Source organism: Zootoca vivipara, chromosome 14, assembly GCF_965207765.1.
Source record: "Zootoca vivipara chromosome 14, rZooViv2.hap1.1, whole genome shotgun sequence".
Classification (NCBI taxonomy): domain Eukaryota; kingdom Metazoa; phylum Chordata; class Lepidosauria; order Squamata; family Lacertidae; genus Zootoca; species Zootoca vivipara.
Window position 1 is genome coordinate 40,738,733 of NC_142597.1, and position 17,816 is coordinate 40,756,548.

Sequence of the window (17,816 nt, forward strand, 5' to 3'; positions counted from 1 at the left end):
AGACAAAGGAATTAGCATTTAAAAGCCCTCATTTTTAAGGCTGTTACATGAGATTAAAAATAAGAAATCTTTAGCAAGGAAGCCGGGCACTGTTTCACACATTATTAGGGTGAGCAAAGCTAGGTTTGACCACTCAACGGGAAACTACAGCCGCTGTTAGCTTTTCGAAGACTGCATCATCCATACTTTTAGCTGTTGTTTCACTCATTTAAGCCCTGCATCTCCTGTGCTCGAGTCAGCTTACAAGATCAATCACAGAAACAGCAACCACTGCATTAAAGCTCAGGAACAAATCAGACTCAGCAGACAACAAACACTTCACAAAAGGTGGATCTTGCATCTTCTTGTGAAATGCTGTTAAGAGATGGGCTCTGGCAAACCCCTGAGAGGTCACTCCCAAGCTCCACGGCCAGTGCTGTGAAGGCCAGACCACACACAACGAGAGTCCAAATAGAGGCCCTAGAACAGTGGCTCCCAATTAGCTAAGTATCACAGACCCCTTGGTTTTCAAAAACCAAGCCATGGACCTCCTACTTTTGAAAATGTTGCTATCTTTGTGATAGTTTTTTTCTTATGTGAATGGTGCCACCATATTCTGCAACATGCTCCAGTGCAAAACTGGGACGAGCCTCTTCAAGACTGCGCTCCCGCACGAGTCACATGACCCGCGAGAGAACGCACTGCCCAAAATAGTGTGCTTATTATTATTATTATTATTATTATTATTATTATTTTAAAACATACTTTTTATTAATTTTACAAACTGCAAAAAAGAAAACGGTACATACATAAACACCTTTTCCACCTCCTTCCCACCCACCCACATGGATCCTCCCCTGCCACAGAAGTATCTCATGTAGGTGAACAGTCAGAGATGGTCCATTTTATGCTTGGATTTCTGTCCTCCTCCCCCTCCCCTGACCCCAAAGCCCCCCCCTGCCACCAGGGAGCTCCAGCAAACCAGGGCAGTACGCAGGAGGACATCCATCCAACCATCTATTGTCATACCAAAAAAAGAAAAAAATTGAAATAGGAAAAAAGAGAAAAAAGAAAGAGCAAAAAAAGAGAAAAAGAACAGTACAAAACAGAAAAAAAATTTCTTACATTCATAATTGTAAAACCATATTTTGTGGGCTTCCCCTCCCCCCCCTTCCCCGGTTTTCATCCCTTTTTTATCATCTTTAACAGTTTCTTACTTTATAAAAATACACCTTTATATCTTATACAACTTATAAATCAATTATTATCATTTTCACCTAATGTTCAAGTCACTGAAAAATCAAACTCCCATTTTATCTTCCCGTGCCTAATTTTTACTCCCTCTATAAGCCTCCATATTTTCACATTTTTCCAAAATCCATTCACTTTTAAAACTATAACTATTCTCAATTTAGCCTTACATCCCCGATTACCGGCTCCACCCCCCCAATCCAGCAAATTCCATAATCAGCAAACCAGTTACCGTGTTTCCCCTTTTTTAAGACACCGTCTTATTACTTTTTTTTCTCAAAAAACCACAGGGTGGCTTATTTTTGGTGGGATGTCTTACTGGTATTTTTATTATGAGTCTGAGGGAAGGGATGTTCGCAAAGGGCTGCTCTCTCTCTCCTCTGATGTGGGGACTCACTTAATAGCAATCTGCTACACTGGAGCTTCTTAAATCTAAACCAGTATAATGGAATCTATCTGTGTGATACAGTCCTAGCAGTAGCCTATACGTCAAAGCAAATAAGGATCTCTACTAGCCAGCTGCCCAAGAGTTAAGTTGCAACAGTCTGAAGTTCCAACAATGTAACACTTCGTAGTGCTATCACTGATAGCAAAGAAGCTACCTGCTGAGAACAAAGAAGCCAGCTAAACAGCAATTAAGATTGCTGACTTGGTAAATGGTAGCAATTAAGAAGCAATTGAGCTAGCTTGGTGAGTTAAATTTTTGTGGGTAAAGGAAGCTAGGACCGGCAGTTTAACTTTTGTGCTCGCAAACAGCAAGGCGGAAAAAGTCCTTAATTTAAAAAAAAAGTCCCCAAGGCAAGGACTGCGATCCAGACTACTTACAAATCCTTAAAGGGGCAGCTCCACAGACAAGCAAGCATAAGGTAGAAAGGAAGGCTGCTTTATGCCTTGGTAAAAGCAAGGAGACAACAATCAGACAGAGGAGACTGCCGTCAAGAGGAAATCAACAGGCAACTCATGGGTGGGCGCATAGAATGGAAGGGAAAGGTGGAGGGAAGCGAGAGGTGGGTTCTCTCTCTCTCTCTCTCTCTCTCTCTCTCTCTCTCTGTGTGTGTGTGTGTGTGTGAGAGAGAGAGAGAGAGAGAGAGAGAGAGAGAGAGAGAGAGAGAGAGATGCGGGGGGGGTGGAGAGACAGAGAGACGCGCACACGTAGATCTCTTCCTTAAAGGGAAAACAGCCTCTGCATTCACGAGGCAACGGCTTCAATCGCCCCTCTTTTCTTCCTCGTGCCTTCATCTCCTCCCCACCCCACTTTTCTCCTCTTCACCAAGTACAGCTTACACAGCTTGGCTAAAAAAAATATTTTCGAATCCTTTTATTTAAAAAAATGCTCTCAGAAACGGGGAGGGAAAATCACGAGGCTTCAGCAGCCAGCAGCTACGGCTCTTCAGTGCATTTTTACAAGCTTTTAAAGGAAATACGTGACAGCAAAATGGGGAGATATTTTTAAGGGGGCTTGGCTGGTGAGAGGGGGGGTTATTGCTACTGGGTGAAGGGTCTATCAGTATGTCTTATTTTTGGGGTATGGCTTGTATCGCGCAATTGCTTAGAAATCCTGCTATGGCTTATATAATGACTACGTCTTAAAATAGGGGAAAGACGGTATAAACCTGTTAATCCATCCTTATAATCACAACATCACTTTCCCTTCACCCCATCCCCTGTTTACAGTCTTTTGCCATCCAGGCCACCATACAAGACCCCTGAATTTCTTCTCTTCTCTGCATATTTTTTCCTTCTTCCCTGTGGGTGTTCTGGAGTTCCAGTAATACCAATCGTGCCCCCCTCAAATGCAGGGCACTCCATCCAACTTTTTGTAGAGTAAAGTCATCATTTTTTTCGTGGTGTGCTTCATTTTGTGTTGAATCATCACAGTCCTCATCTTCATCTTTTTCTTCCAAATCACAGTCACCATCATTGTCATTCTCACATTCATCTTTTTCAGTTTCAAAAGCTTCATCTTCTAGAAAATCATATTCTGCCATCACCATCTGAAATTGTTGCTGTAACTCTTGCCGTTTTGTCTCCTCTTGACATAGTTCTATTCTTGTTTCCCACATTAAGGTCAAAACAGACCGCTGGAACTCAGGGGAACACTTTTTTGTTGACATAGTTCAATCCTGCCAAGGTCAAAACTTGTCACGTGGGGTGGAATATGATCACAGTTTATTTTCTCGACTCCATTTTAACAAGCTGGCTGCATTCTTCAAGTCTTATTGACAATAAAGTTCGAACTCACATTTCACAAACATTTAAACCAAAAAAGAATTTCCACAAAGTTCAGAAATACAGTGAAATAAAAATTTACTTATAAATCCTGATCAACTCACTGGGTTGTCTGGGCTGCCGGCTCCCAAGGAAAAGAAAGGTTTTTCTTAGTCTTTACCTCTTGCTGCAGGGCACTCACAACCACAGTCTCTCTCCCCTTTCACCCTGCATTTAGGGGAGATTCTCTTTGATGCCTTTGAGGGATCCTTTTAAGTTAAGATCTTCTGTTTACGGCTTCGGGTTTCTGTTTACTGTCTCTTATGTTACCGTGGGGGGGGGTGGCTTCCTCTTTTCCCCCTCTCTCCCAAATCCAAATTGCCTTAATTTAAATTCCAAACAATCCAAATTACTCACAGTCTATTCATTTGCTAATTATTCTTGGAAGAATTGGCCGCCTCCACTTCCCAGACTCGCAGCTTCGCGCTCTCAGAGCAGCAGTGTCAGCCTGTCCGCCGCGGTTCACCTCCTCGCTCTCGGGGGCTTAAACAAAGCCGATCCGGGGAGGAGAGAGCCCGCTTTTGGCGCCGCCAGGCAAAATCCGTCCCCAAAAAGCTCGATTTGGGGCTTTTAAGGAGGTTTTGCTTCGCTGGAGCAATTCCCTCCACCTCTGAAGCGCCGAGGTCCGCTCCGCTGATCGGACCCCCGTCTGAGCAAAGATGGCGCGGTCAACCGGAAGCCCAGTGTGCTTATTATTATTAAAAACAAAATAAGACCGCAGTTCATGTATGCAATCACCGCTGCCAGGAATCTAATAGCCAGAAATTGGAAAAGGAAAACACCTCCAACCAAGATAGAATGGCAAGCTAAACTGGTAGAATATATAATGTTAGCGAAAAAAATGGAACCAGTGAGAGGAGCCTCGGAAAAGGAGGTAGCCAAGGAATGGAACTTGGTGAGAGAATATATCCAACGGTACTGCAATAGTAGAGGCTTTCTGACATTAGAAGAATGAGTAACAATATATGGTATTAATACAAAAAACAATAATGACGAAATTAAATAATGGATATAAGTAGGAAGACGATGTTTGGATCAAATGGTTACAGCAGGAAGATTACTATGGACTTAATCGGAAGTATTCACATTTCTTTTTATTTCTGTTTGTTACACGGTATATAGGCATATTAAATTATATGTAGGAAGTTACAATTAATAGATTTGAGCATTTTTTTTAAATTAAATGCTACCTTTTTCCTTTATGGGAAATTCTTTGCTATTTGTATTTTCTTTCTTATCATTATTTTCTTTGTTTATAAACTCAATAAAGATAATTTAAAAAACAAAAAACAAAATAGTGGGGTTTGGGGTGCCATGATCTAATGCGAGACATGTGTCCAGCTGTGATCTCATGCGTTTTTGGGCATTGTGTTCTCATGCGAGAACATGGCCCCCAAAACGGGATGTCCCAGACAGTTGATGAATATGTGCCACGGATCCCCTTGGGTGGGTTACGTAGACCACCAATTGGGAACTACTGCCCTAGAAGATCTGAATTGTTAAGGGGACATATCAGCAAAAGGCGGTCCTGTAAGGATTAAGAGCCCAACATCCCAGGGCTTACCGCAATCCACAACACCCAAATTGATGCCTATGGGAAGCCTGTAAGCAGGACCAGAGTCTCTGGAATATGTAGGTCCCGGGGTTATGAAGGGCTACAAAGGTTGAACACATTAAAATGCAGAAAGCTCTATTTTGGACACTCACATTTCTGCCTTTCAGCCAGCGGTCCCCTGCAGCAGGCTGAGAGTCCGCAGGAGATTTCTTTGAAGTCAATGTGATTGTCACGATTTTCATCAAAGGCATTAAAAAGACCTGCCAAGGGGACAGAAGCAAAAGCAAGAGGTCAGGTTCCACCCAGCATAGAGATTAGCCTATCCCAGATAATCATATCTTGGTTTAAGAAGCCAAGATATGCACAAGCCTATTGCCCAAGCATGCAGCTCCTTCGCAGTGTGTCTTAACAAGCCAGGAAGTCTCTCAATCAGTTTCATGTTTCAGCTGAACTAGGAAACTTCAGTTACCAGGCTTGAAGTTGGTTTGAGATCCTGACTTGATCAGAATCTGCTGGCCATAGCTTCCTGATATGGGTGAAACAGTAACCTATGGCTAAATAAGAGACTTCTTTGGATTATCAAGGCATTTTGTGAAGGGAGGAGCAAAGAGGCTGCATGTGTGAACAACAGGCTTGTGCATCTCTTACTTTAAAAAGCCAAAATAGAATTATCTGCTTGTTCCGTTCCTACCTCAAACATTTCAGTCAAGTGTCAAATTATGAAGAGTTGCCAGATTACAGCTCTGCCATCCCAACTTCAAAACACAGTAACAGAAAACTAGGACAAATGAATTGCAGTGTCTTTTAAGAGCTGCCACCTGCCAAGCATCTACCTTTCCTGTCCATCCCATCCCTTTCCCTAATACTTACCCTCACCATTTGTATGGGGCAAACTGCTCCCATCTCCCATCTCTCGGAGAGCAGAAAAATGACAACTCAGGAGTGGGGATGAACAAATGTGTGGACAAGAATGGTCTCGGGGGGGGGGGGGTCCTACAGCACACACCCCTTTGAGATGCACTTAAACCAATGTTTTAATGAATGGTGCCCATTCCACCCTCAGCAAGCTTACTCCTCCTTCAGCAGAGGTTCTTTATGCTGCAGTGTGACACATTTAAAATACTGTCTTAATATGCTTTCAAGTCCTTTTAGATTGGCTAACCTGTTAAACACCCACCCAGAGCTTTTGAGATGGGGCAGGCTGTAAAACTGGCATTATGTAGGCTGATATAGTCTCATCACCCCGACTCCTAAAAATAAAATAAAAATACAGATAAACCATGAATGTTCCATACCTTCACCCAGAGATGGATGAATGGGAGGGGAAACCAAAGGGCCAAATGTTTCCAGATCAAAACGTCCTGTCCTTGATTGAGCTTTCAGAAGCCAATACCGTTTTTCAAGATCAATTATATCGGATTCTTCCACTGTGTAAAAAAAAAAAGATGATCAAAGTCAGTCAACTGATGATGCGGTTTTAAAGCAGAGTGTTTCATGTCAGGGCAGAAAAGGCAGACACTTTACACAGGTCGCAAGATAAATGGAGCCAATCCAGATGTCCAGGTGACTTTAATTCTGGGGGTAGGGGATGGTTGTGCTTGCAAAGCTGGCACATCACACCTGACACTCAGTGTGGTGTGAGCTTTTGCAGGCAACAGGCAACATCAGCGGCACTGTGGACTGGAAACGTGGCAGATACAGGACCCAACAGTCCCAAGGATCCAGTATCCACATCACAAACCACAATATTCAAGCTTTCAAAATATTTGCTGGAGGATCTAATATGAAGACGAAAAAGAAATGCAGGACTCCCCCCCCTCTCGCCTCCCTCCCTCCCTCCCTCCCTCCCTTCTTCTGAGCTCTAAAAACTAGGTGCGTCTTATGGTCAGGTGCATCATATGGGGCAAAAAAATACGTGCATGCAGAGTTGTTTAGTTAAGGAGTTGTAGTGCAGCAATATCCAGAGGGACACAGATTCCCTACCCTCTGGGATACAACAATGCAAAAACAAGGAAAGTAAGTTAGAGGACAAGATCAGGACATCTTCAAAGATTTTTCAGCGCCATATTTTTCACTGTCAAACATTTGGGAAAGTAACAGCAGCACCTAAGACTGGTGTAAACTAAGCGCTTTGAATATCTAGTAACAAAGCTGTCTATATTAAGCATTGCCATGTGTGATCTCATTTCCAGATGGTCCTGAGCCCTTAAACCCATGCCAGCTTTATAATAGGATTAAACTTCAGCTCTTTGGGCCAGTTACCACAAAGGAACAAAAAAACAAAACAAAAACATACACACACACTTGCAATGGACCACACAGAGAAGCAAGCTGCAAGGCCACTGTACGCTGCGAGTTTCTCCTTTCTCCAGTGGACTAGATGCCCAGAAAGGGCAAGCAGGATGCAGACAAACATAAGCTTTCCTCACCCAACAAGGCAGTCATAGATTTGGTAAAATTCAAATGGGAAAGAGCCTTGCACAGAATCTGTTCATCTCTATGGTCAGTTTCTAGGGATGCAAGGGATCCACCTAACTTACGACTCACATTCTAGGACAGTGAGACAGGAAAACGAACAAAAAGGGGAGAAGCTGCATTCTTCCGTTAAGTTCCATAGCACAAAGGCAAAAAGATGCAACCTGAGACACAAATGGTAAGAAAAAATAACTCCTTTCTGAGGTCTTCAAGGTGAGGGGACAGGGTTTTCTCGCCATTCATCCTAATGTCACCTTTTTACTTTTCCTAAAGAAGTGCACTTCTATAACTTGGGATTAAGATGTGGAGGTACCGAAGCTTGCACGCCACACCTGACACTAATGGGAGGGTTGCCCACCTCTCAGGCAAAGAGTAAAATAATTGTAGAGTCAGAAGAGATCCTGAGGTCATCTAGTCTAGGCTTCCTCAACCTCGGCCCTCCAGGTGTTTTTGGCCTACAACTCCCATGATCCCTAGCTAGCAGGAGCAGTGATCAGGGATGATGGGAATTGTAGTCTCAAAACATCTGGAGGACTAAGGTTGATGAAGCCTGATCTAGTTCAACTCCTTGCAGTGCAGGAATTTCAAGAGAATATCATGATGAAAAGAGGGGCAAAAAGCAAAGGGGGTGGAGGAGCCTATTTTTCTCATGGCCCAGCCCCAGGGATCCAGCCCAAAATCCATTCTTAAGAATGAGATAAAAGTTGTACATCATACAACATGTGCTGGAAAAGCTATAGCACCCCATGTGGATGTTCAAACTTTGCTTCAGAACTTTTGCAGGTCGCTCCACCTCCTTCAGCCTCTGCCCCAGAACCACCACCTACCATCAGGCCCCACCTCCTGCTCTTCAAGGTTACCTCCCTCCTGCCCCACCTGATCTACCAAGCTCCACTCCCTCTCATCTGTCTCCAGGCCAATACAGCAACAGTTGCTGCCGTCTCCTGCTCCTGCCGTCTCCATTTGTGGTACCCTGCTCTTCAGATGATGAGCCAGGGTGGTGTAGCAGTCTTAACCCAACCTGGCGCCCTCCCAATTAGGATGGACTCCAACTCCCATCAGCTCCAGCGGGCATGGCCCATGATCAGTCCAACATCTTCAGGTCAGGAAAGGCTGGACTGGAAGAACACTGGACTAGCAAGACCCGGGGTTCAAATCTGGGCTCATCTGCAGAGATCACTGGGTGGCCTGAAGTCATTCACTACCCCTCAGCCTAACCTACTTCACAGGGTTGTTGTGAAGACAAATTTGGGGGGGGGGGTGAACCACGTATGCTGCCTCAAATTCCTTAGAATAAAAATTGCACCACCACCACCACCCCCCGGAAAATAGCAGAGCCTCCCAGCTCCCACTTGGGTGCTTTTCCTTTTTGCAGCCAAGGGGATTTTGCCTTCCAGCATTCATCTGCCTCTTTCATGTGGGTGCTACCCTAATGGTGCCCCAGAAGGGAAAACACCAAAGGGGTAAACTGGTGACTCCCAGTGGTATTGGCCCAACACTGTGCAGCCTGCTGGACTTGGGCACCTCTCTGGGCAAAGTCTCTAGCAGGTTTTGTTCCATTTCACTGGCTTCTCAAGTTTAAGAGCTAGCATACCATTTAAAAACAACAACACACAATTGTTCTGACAGCTGACATTTAGAAAGTAATAAGCACCTTTACTTCACTCTCATTGATCAAACACAACAAAATTCAACAGTCTATAAAAGGAGCAGGGCAGGTCTAGGCTGAGTTGGGAGGAAGAGTTTTAAAAAATAAATAAATAAATACTGTAATAGAACAGGAAAACGGCCACAGCAACCAGCTTAAGTATCCAAAAACATTTCAAGATCTAAAAACGTAAAGACAGACTGTGTTCTTTAGTGGGTTATATTTTGCTCAGTGTTGCATGAAATGGTTTCCTCAGTGTTATCTTAATTCCTTATGCCAATATAATCTCTCTCTCTCTCTGTGTGTGTGTGTGTGTGTGTGTGGTATTTTACCTGCATTTCTGTCAAGCAGAGGTTGTTGGAAAATCAAGGTGAAAGAAATGAAGTGTGTTTTCTAAGCAGTCACCTTTAGAAAAATGGCTAACAAGGATGAGAATGCAGAACTGCTACGTTCACGGAATGGCAGACAAATAGGTCCACTGTATTACTGACCAGACTCAAATCGCCTAGAAAGAGATTAGCTGTTTTCTGCAAGGCAAAAACTGCAACTAAGTGGGAAAAGAACATTTACCATGCGGCTCAAAATCATACATCAATTATTTTCTTATCCAAGCTATTGATTATGTATTTAGCAAAACACCCAATTGCAACAGTAGAATTGGTGACTAGGCTATATCCACAGATCTTGCGTCAGCCCAGGCTTTCAAATAATGCACTCAAGGCTGTGTATGACATGTCCACTGGACACTTAGTAAAAAAAAAATCCAATAATTGTACTTTTGTATTATCTTTGGTGGCTTCCTTGTGCACCTTCTACCCCACCTTGTGAGAAGTTGCCTCCTAAAAAGTAGGATATAGTAAATATTTGCTTGAATGCGACTAGAAGCATCCATGCAGTTGGAGACCCTGATAAAGCCTTCTCGGAATGCTAAAGATAAGTCACAATTTTCCTTTGCAGAAGCAATATACATGTAGTATCATCCAAACCTGGGGGGGGGGGGAGCAATCTTATGGACTGTCATCCATCAGCTGTTGATCTGCTCAACAAAAGAAGCAAAACTGATTTGAACTTGTCTTTTCCATTCCAGAATGTGGTTTCTATGTAGGATTTGTGTTTTTAAAAAAATCAGATTAGAGATGTTATTAAACAAGACCAAGTCTGCTTAATATTTTATACTTTCCTCCCTTGAAAATCAGTTTATGGCAGCATTAAGGGATGAAGTCCCCAGCTCCAACAAGCCTCTGGTTAAATCAACAACCTATATCTCAATAGGAGCATCTAAACTGAACGTAGTAAAAAAAACACCAACTACTGTACTTCAACGCCATTAACTCCTACAACCCTGCTCCCTTGTCCCAGTCTAGAGCTCTTAGGAATACAGTTGAGGCACCACTGTACAATGGTAGACATCGCCTTTGTACGCAGAAGTTCGCTGGTTCAATTCTCAGCATCTCCAAGTAGAGATTGGAGAGACCCTATATGAATCCTGAGGAGTCGTGGCATAAGAAGGCAATTTCCTATTTTCTACAATCCCTTCTGCCCCCAACTTACAAGCATTCTGACTATGAAGCACCCTTCCACCCCCACCCGTTATTTTGGTTCTCACACCCCAATGAGTCTCCCACTGCCGTCCAATCCCCACTCAGACGTTTTTACCCACCTAATGGGACAATTCTCCTTGGTTCACAACAGGCGCAGCATACCATATTCCCATCATTTCAGCCGCCCCCTTGCCTACATCAACAACTCTCGTGGCGAGAGTTCCCAACCAACTCCAGCCGGACACCCAGAGGAACTGCTCCATGTCGCCAAACAAGCCGCCTCTCGGCCAAGAGGCAATCCTTGGGACGCATCTTGAAGAAACCCTGCCATTCGCCACTTTCCAGCAGACAACCCGTTAACCGATCCGAGGCATCAAGATCTAGTTAAGGTGACAAGCAATGACCCAGCAGCTAAGAGGATCAGAAGGTGGAGAGATGGGAGATTATGTCACACTAGGAGGGTTTTGCCTTGGGGCCAGGAGCCTGCCCAAGCACTTTCATCTCTCCCTTCCCTTATGTTATCAAGCAAAAACACATACATGAAGGTGCCTGCTGCTTGTTTGGCGTTGCCTATGGTCTTTTAACCTGGTCATTTAAGAGAAAAGGTATCCCAATATATTGTAAGTTATGGGCCCACCCTTTGGTGCACCAAAGAGCTAAGAAGAAAAAGGACTCTCTTCCAGTATATGAGCTTCTTTGCCTGATTGCCTGAAAAAGATTGTTGCTCATCACAGGCGACCAGACAAATGGCTGTTAATAATAGACTTGTCTTGTAATCCTATAGTGCATTTTAGAGGTCTTTAGGAAAAGCATACCTGCTCCTGCTTGCCTTCTCCTTCAAGGATGCTTCTATTTACTTACTTACTTACTTACTTACTTACTTACTTACTTACTTACTTTCTCACCTCTCTGCTGATGGACGGGATGTGATTAGTTACTGGTACTTTGCATTTTATTAGCATGTGTAAATTTCTGGCAGTATTAAGATGTACTTCAGTAATCTATTGCAAAAGCTGCCTGGAGAGAAATTGCTTGATAGCAGCCTACAAAATCTTTCCAATAAATAAATAATTTGAGAATTCTGGTGGCAAGTCAAAACGCCTTTGTATCATGTCATGTGCAGTGATCCATTGCTTCTGCTGCCTCTTGTGGCTACTTTATGTTATTACTTTATTTGTGGCTGTATTAAGGAAACTACATGTGAGCCAACATGCATGGTTTCTCTCCAAACAAACCACAGGTGGCAGCCAAGGTTTGCTCTTGATGTACTGATTGTGGTTCGAAGAGAAACCATCCATTTGTGAGGCTCATCGTTTATTGCTCTCAAATCCATGTAGGGCAGAAGCAAAACAGGATTCGTTCAGCAGCCTGCTTTGGCATACTGCTCATACACAGTAAGTCATGGCTTACAATGATGTGTGAACAAAGGAACGTAGGACGCTGGCTTATACTGGTCCATCTAGCTCAGTGTTGTCTACACTGACTGGCAGCAGTTCTCCAGGGTTTCATACAAGAGGCCTTTCCTAGCCCTACCAGGAAATGCCTTCTGCAATGTGCTCTGCAGTTGAACTATAAGGAGTATATAGTGCTATGCCTGGTGTTACCTAAAACCTTCATGGTTAAAGCAACAGTTGAACTATGCAATTCCCAGCATTACCATAAGTGTGCCAGATGACAAGGCAGAAATGGCAGACAAGCCGACTATTCCAAACTGTACTGAAAGAGGCCTAAAGCCTGTATGGTCACTAGGTGACCTCGTGCCACTCAATCTCAATGATAAAATGATGGAAGACGAAGAGAAAAGAAACCCTACTCCTGCCTTCCCCAACTTGGTGAATTTGCTGGGGCTGATGGGAGTTGGAATTCCAAAGCATCTGGGGAAGGCTACTCTAAACTCTGGACAGCTACATTAGCAAAAAGGCACTTTATATGCGTTGTATATGCATTATAACACTGTGACACCAGATGGTGCTGTGGGGTTCCATTTTTTCCAGCCTGATTTCTCATACAAAGTTTACAACACATTTAACTGAAATCATTCTCTGATATGCTTAGATCCAGTCTCTGCGAGGAAAGGGCAAGACAGAAATATGGTAAGAAATGAAGTAAGACATTGCCCACTGCTGCTGAAGAAAGATACCATCATTTAAAAAATGCTCCAGACGAATGCTTCAAGGCAAAAGGGATTACAGCTAACAAGTTTCTTTCCAGCCAGGCACCACCAGCCAAGCAAAATTGAGTTTCTGTGAGCTGTAACAGGATGCCTGAAATTATTTAAGGATACCCTAGTGAGTTCCACTGTGGTCTTTGATGCTGAACCACCGACCGACAACCCGCTCCCTGAATGCACAAATGAATTCCCAGTTCCAAAACTGTACATCTATCCCAACCTACCAGTTTTGAACAGCCAAGGTACACATCCATGGCAGGTATCTCCAGAGGCTAAGCTTTGCTGTATGTATTATTTAAGTGCCGCGGCATGAGACACCACACAGGCATTTTGCAGTGATTAATGACTCAGAATGGCTTGAAGGAGGCTATGGTTGCCCTCCCAGAGAGCATTTGACGGAAACAAACTCTTTATTTCTCCCAGTTTAAGCCCAACAGTGAGATGTCTTGCTCTGCTGTTTTTGTTTTAGTTGAGATTTACAGTCCTTCTCGACCCGCTGGCTCGGAGCAGGTAACGGTATCATATAATACTAAGAGAGATGGTCTGCTGTCAAAAGCCTTGTGGGATAATTCAGACAAAGAAAGTGGTAAGACAATTGGTTGGGGTGGGGGATGAACAGAAGGATGAACAAGGACAATGTGAAGCAAATCTACCCTCTCCTCAACGCAGTCCTCTAGATCTTCGGGTCAATAATTTCAGGGCTTGGACTTTCATAGTCTGGAGGGCACACCTACCCCAGGGAGTTTCTGGCGAATGTGCCCATTCAGGGTCAAAATAATAATAATAATAATCATAATTTATTATTTATACCCCGCCCATCTGGCCGAGTCTCCCCAGGCACTCTGGGCGGCTCCCAATTGAATATTAAAACAATACAGCATTAAATATTAAAAGCTTCCCTAAACAGGGCTGCCTTCAGATGTCTTCTAAAATTAGGATAGTTGCTAATTTCCTTGACATCTGATGGAAGGGCCTTCCACAGGGCGGGTGCTGCTACCGAGAAGGCCCTCTGGTTCCCTGTAACCTCACTTCTCGCAATGAGGGGTTGAACCGCCAGAAGGCCCTGGACGCTGGATCTCAGTGTCCGGGCTGAACGGTGGGGGTGGAGACGCTCCTTCAGGTATACAGGACCAAGGCCGTTTAGGGCTTTAAAGGTCAACACCAACACTTTGAATTGTGCTCGGAAACGTACTGGGAGCCAGTGCAGATCTCTCAGGACCGGTGTTATGTGGTCTTGGTGGCCACTCCCAGTCACCAATCTAGCTGCCGCATTCTGGATTAGTTGCAGTTTCCGGGTCACCTTCAAAGGTAGCCCCACGTAGAGCGCATTGCAGTAATCCAAGCAGGAGATAACCAGAGCATGCACCACTCTGGCGAGACAGTCCGCAGGCAGGTAGGGTCTCAGCCTGCGTACCAGATGGAACTGATAGACAGCTGCCCTGGACACAGAATTAACCTGCGCCTCCATGGACAGCTGTGAGTCCAAAATGATTCCCAGGCTGCGCACCTGGTCCTTCAGGGGCACAGTTACCCTATTCAGGACCAGGGAGTCCTCCACACCTGCCCGCCTCCTGTCCCCCACAAACAGTACTTCTGTCTTGTCAGAATTCAACCTCAATCCGTTAACCGCCACCCATCCTCCAACTGCCTCCAGGCACTCACACAGGACCTTCACCACCTTCACTGGTTCTGATTTAAAATAAAGTCCAGAAGTCTCTCCTCTGCCCAGAAAAGCACAACCACTTTTGACTGATTGGGGAAAGGGTAAGGTGGAATGCTAGGAAAGAACATGAGCCAAGCTATTGTACAGCTGCAAGAAAGATGCATGGGCGAGAGAAAAATCTTGCCCACACTATCAAAATTATGCAATACTTATTGCAACTTTCCTATGAATTACACAACTTAAAACTTGGCACTTTGATTATATAATTGGACCAATGAAATATGTACTAATCTTGGCATGAACTCGTATTGCAGTGTTATCTTGTCTATTTTTTTATTTGTTCTTATTGCAATGAAATGTTTTTTTAAAAAAACAACCCACTTTGCAGCGAAACACTGGGAAAAAAAATAAATCTTCGCTCAGCTGTAAGTCTCACTCATAACACTGGGAGAGTCATCCCCCAGTGCACAGATAATATCTATTCCAAGCAGCAGGCGATATGTAGGATCCCTCTTGGCCCATGACCCTGGGCAGCCACTGCCAGTCACAGCAGACAACATTGAGCTATAGGGACCAGTGACCTGTGCAGAGGTGGAGAGGCTGCTGGGCCCCACAGGGAGAGAACATAACAACGTAGCCTCTTATGAGGAAGATGGAGCCCCTGGCTCTGCAGACAGAAGCTCCGAGATTCAATCTGTGGTATCCCCAGTGAAAAAGGATCAGATAGCAGGCCATAAGGGGGCGACAAACCCCCTCTGCCTAAAACCCCAGAGAGCTGCTGCCAATCAGAGTAGACAGTGTTGGGACTGATGGGCAAATGGTGCCATGTTCCCACAATGGGATAACCCCACAAATTCTGTCCAGAGTTATAGTGACATCTGGATCAAATCCTAACAGCAAACCATACAAAATGAAGCTCTCTTTTACTGAGGCAAATAACTGAGTCCTTTGAGATTGACACTCTCTACTCTGACCATCAGCAGCTCTCCACGGTGTCATGGTGGTCTCTCTCAGCACAGCCGTTTGAGATATCTTCATCAGAAATGCCAGGAATTGAGCCAAGAGCCAAGGATTTTTAGAAGCACGCACCAGCCTGTGCCCCCCACCCCCAAGAAGCCAAGCTTATAACACAGTAAGGAATATGTGAATCAGAGTTTGGCTTAAATATTTATTGGTTCGTTGTTCAGAAATTCATTACAACATATATGTGTTTCATCTTCCTTCTCCCTCTTCCTCCCTCTCTCTCACATCTTAGAGCTGCAACTTTCAATCTCTTTGAATCAAATAAAAGTATCCTCAAATTAATCAGCCAGTAGGTCTTTTAATTCAGTTTATACAGTATTTTTAAAATACAAGTACTTATATTGTGCGGTGTGTGTGTGTGTGTGTGTGTGTGTGTGTGTGTGTGTGTGTGTGTGCTACCTTAGAAACATGAGTCTCACCTGTTTTGGACATAAGGGAAAGATGTCTTCTGAAGTGACATCAACCTAAAACAAAAGGAAGTGTGCTTTTCTCTTTAGAATTTTCTCTCTCCTAGGGTGCAATTTCATGCAGACTCAGTAGGAGCCTTTTGACTCAGTATGCAGCCTCTTGGATCCTTGCTTTAACACTGACAAACCTGGGATCATCACTTCCTGTTATGTCCAAACCAAGACACTATGGTTAGACTGGCTGTTTTTGTTTTGTTTTCTGTTCTGTTAGTATTAGATTTTTAAATGTTTTATTTACCGTATTTTCCGGCATATAAGACGACTGGGCATATAAGACGACCCCCAACTTTTCTAGTTAAAATATAGAGTTTGGGATATACTCATTGTATAAGACTACCCCTCTTCCTACAATCGTCCATGGGCCGGACATGCCCGCGCTGCCCATATCCAAAATGTCCGCAGCACCAGAAATCACTTCTGCGGCTGCGTGTAAGACGACCCGGCGTACAAGATGACCCCCAACTTTTGAGAAGATTTTCCTGGGTTAAAAAGTAGTCTTATACGCAGGAAAATACAGTACATATGACTTTAGCGATGGTATTTTGATGATGTTGTACTATCACCATATTTTTATTCCTTACCTTTTGATTTTGAACCGCTTTAGGAAGCCCTTTGGTTTTGAACAGCAGCATATGTTGAAATATAATACAGTGGACGCTCGGGTTGCGAATGTGATCCGTGTGGGAGGCACGTTCGTAACCCGCAGCGTTCGAAACCTGCGTCTGCGCATGCGGGGGTCGTGATTCGGAGTTTCTGTGCATGCGCAAAGCGCGATTTAGTGCTTCTGTGCATGCGTGAGCGCTGGAACCCGGAAGTAATCTGTTCAGGTACTTCCGGGTTCGGCACGGGACGCAACCTGAAAAGACACAACCTGAAGCGTCTGTAACCCAAGGTATGAGGGTATGGTGAATAGCTTCAGAAGAGGCCAAGGCAGGAAGCCATGGTTCAAAGCTGGCTTCATATCCTGGCTTGTTCCAAAGCCATTGTTTTCTAGTTCAGATATTAGCCAAACTCTGGTTAATAGAAGACAATCTGTTTAGTTTGCTCCTGCTGCAAAGGGATGTGTACATACCCAGAAGGCTTGTTCATATCTCTGTGTATTAAGCCAAAATATGATTGCCTGAACCAGTCTGCACACACAGTAGGCACTGCTTTGATTTATTTTTGACCATGTTTTACTGTAAGTCACTCTGATCTTATTAGGGAGGAACAGTAAGACAGAAAAAATTAAAATGAATGTAGATTTGTCCCTACCTGGAGGCTTATCATCTAGAATTAAATGAATGTGCATCACATCCGTTGTGAAAAACGAAAAGGTTCATGGTATTAACCTTCTATTTTTTTATTTAAAAAAACATTTCTAGTCTTTCTAATCTATACTTTGAATGCATATGAACAGATAAGCTCAGAGGGGTGGCTGAATAAATTTTCCTGCTGCTGGAAGGAAAGACTTCAGTATCCTGAATCCCTTCCCTACCAATGATTAAGCAAAATCAATCGGTACAAGACACTTGACACAAATCTGATTTGCACAGTATATTACCGGTTGCAGAAACCACCTTTCATTGCAAAATTTTGTTTTTTAGTGCATAATGCTGAGAACCCTATAAATATCCCAATTAAAGACAACTTCCCTTTCCCTTGGCTAAAACATTTAACAGTTAACACATAGGGAAGTGTGCCAAAAGTTAATTTACTATCTCACAAAAATCAAAGCCATAAAACCAAGTCCAAGCTGCAAAAACTACTACACTAACTTTCAACTTCGGCAGCTAC

General features: G+C 43.8%; 1 protein-coding gene across 5 annotated transcripts in view; it reads right to left on the bottom strand.

Moving 5' to 3' along the window:
• The window catches only part of USP32 (ubiquitin specific peptidase 32), a 149,408-nt gene that overhangs the window by 39,602 nt on the left and 91,990 nt on the right, over nucleotides 1-17,816 (bottom strand). For all 5 annotated transcript variants that reach the window (XM_088658062.1, XM_035140036.3, XM_035140035.3 and 2 more), the window contains exons 6-7: nucleotides 6,349-6,480; nucleotides 5,206-5,313 (exon numbers count right to left, since the gene is read on the bottom strand). In XM_088658062.1, coding sequence (XP_088514188.1) covers nucleotides 5,206-5,313; nucleotides 6,349-6,480 — 240 coding nt within the window. The remainder of the gene's footprint in view (nucleotides 1-5,205; nucleotides 5,314-6,348; nucleotides 6,481-17,816) is intronic.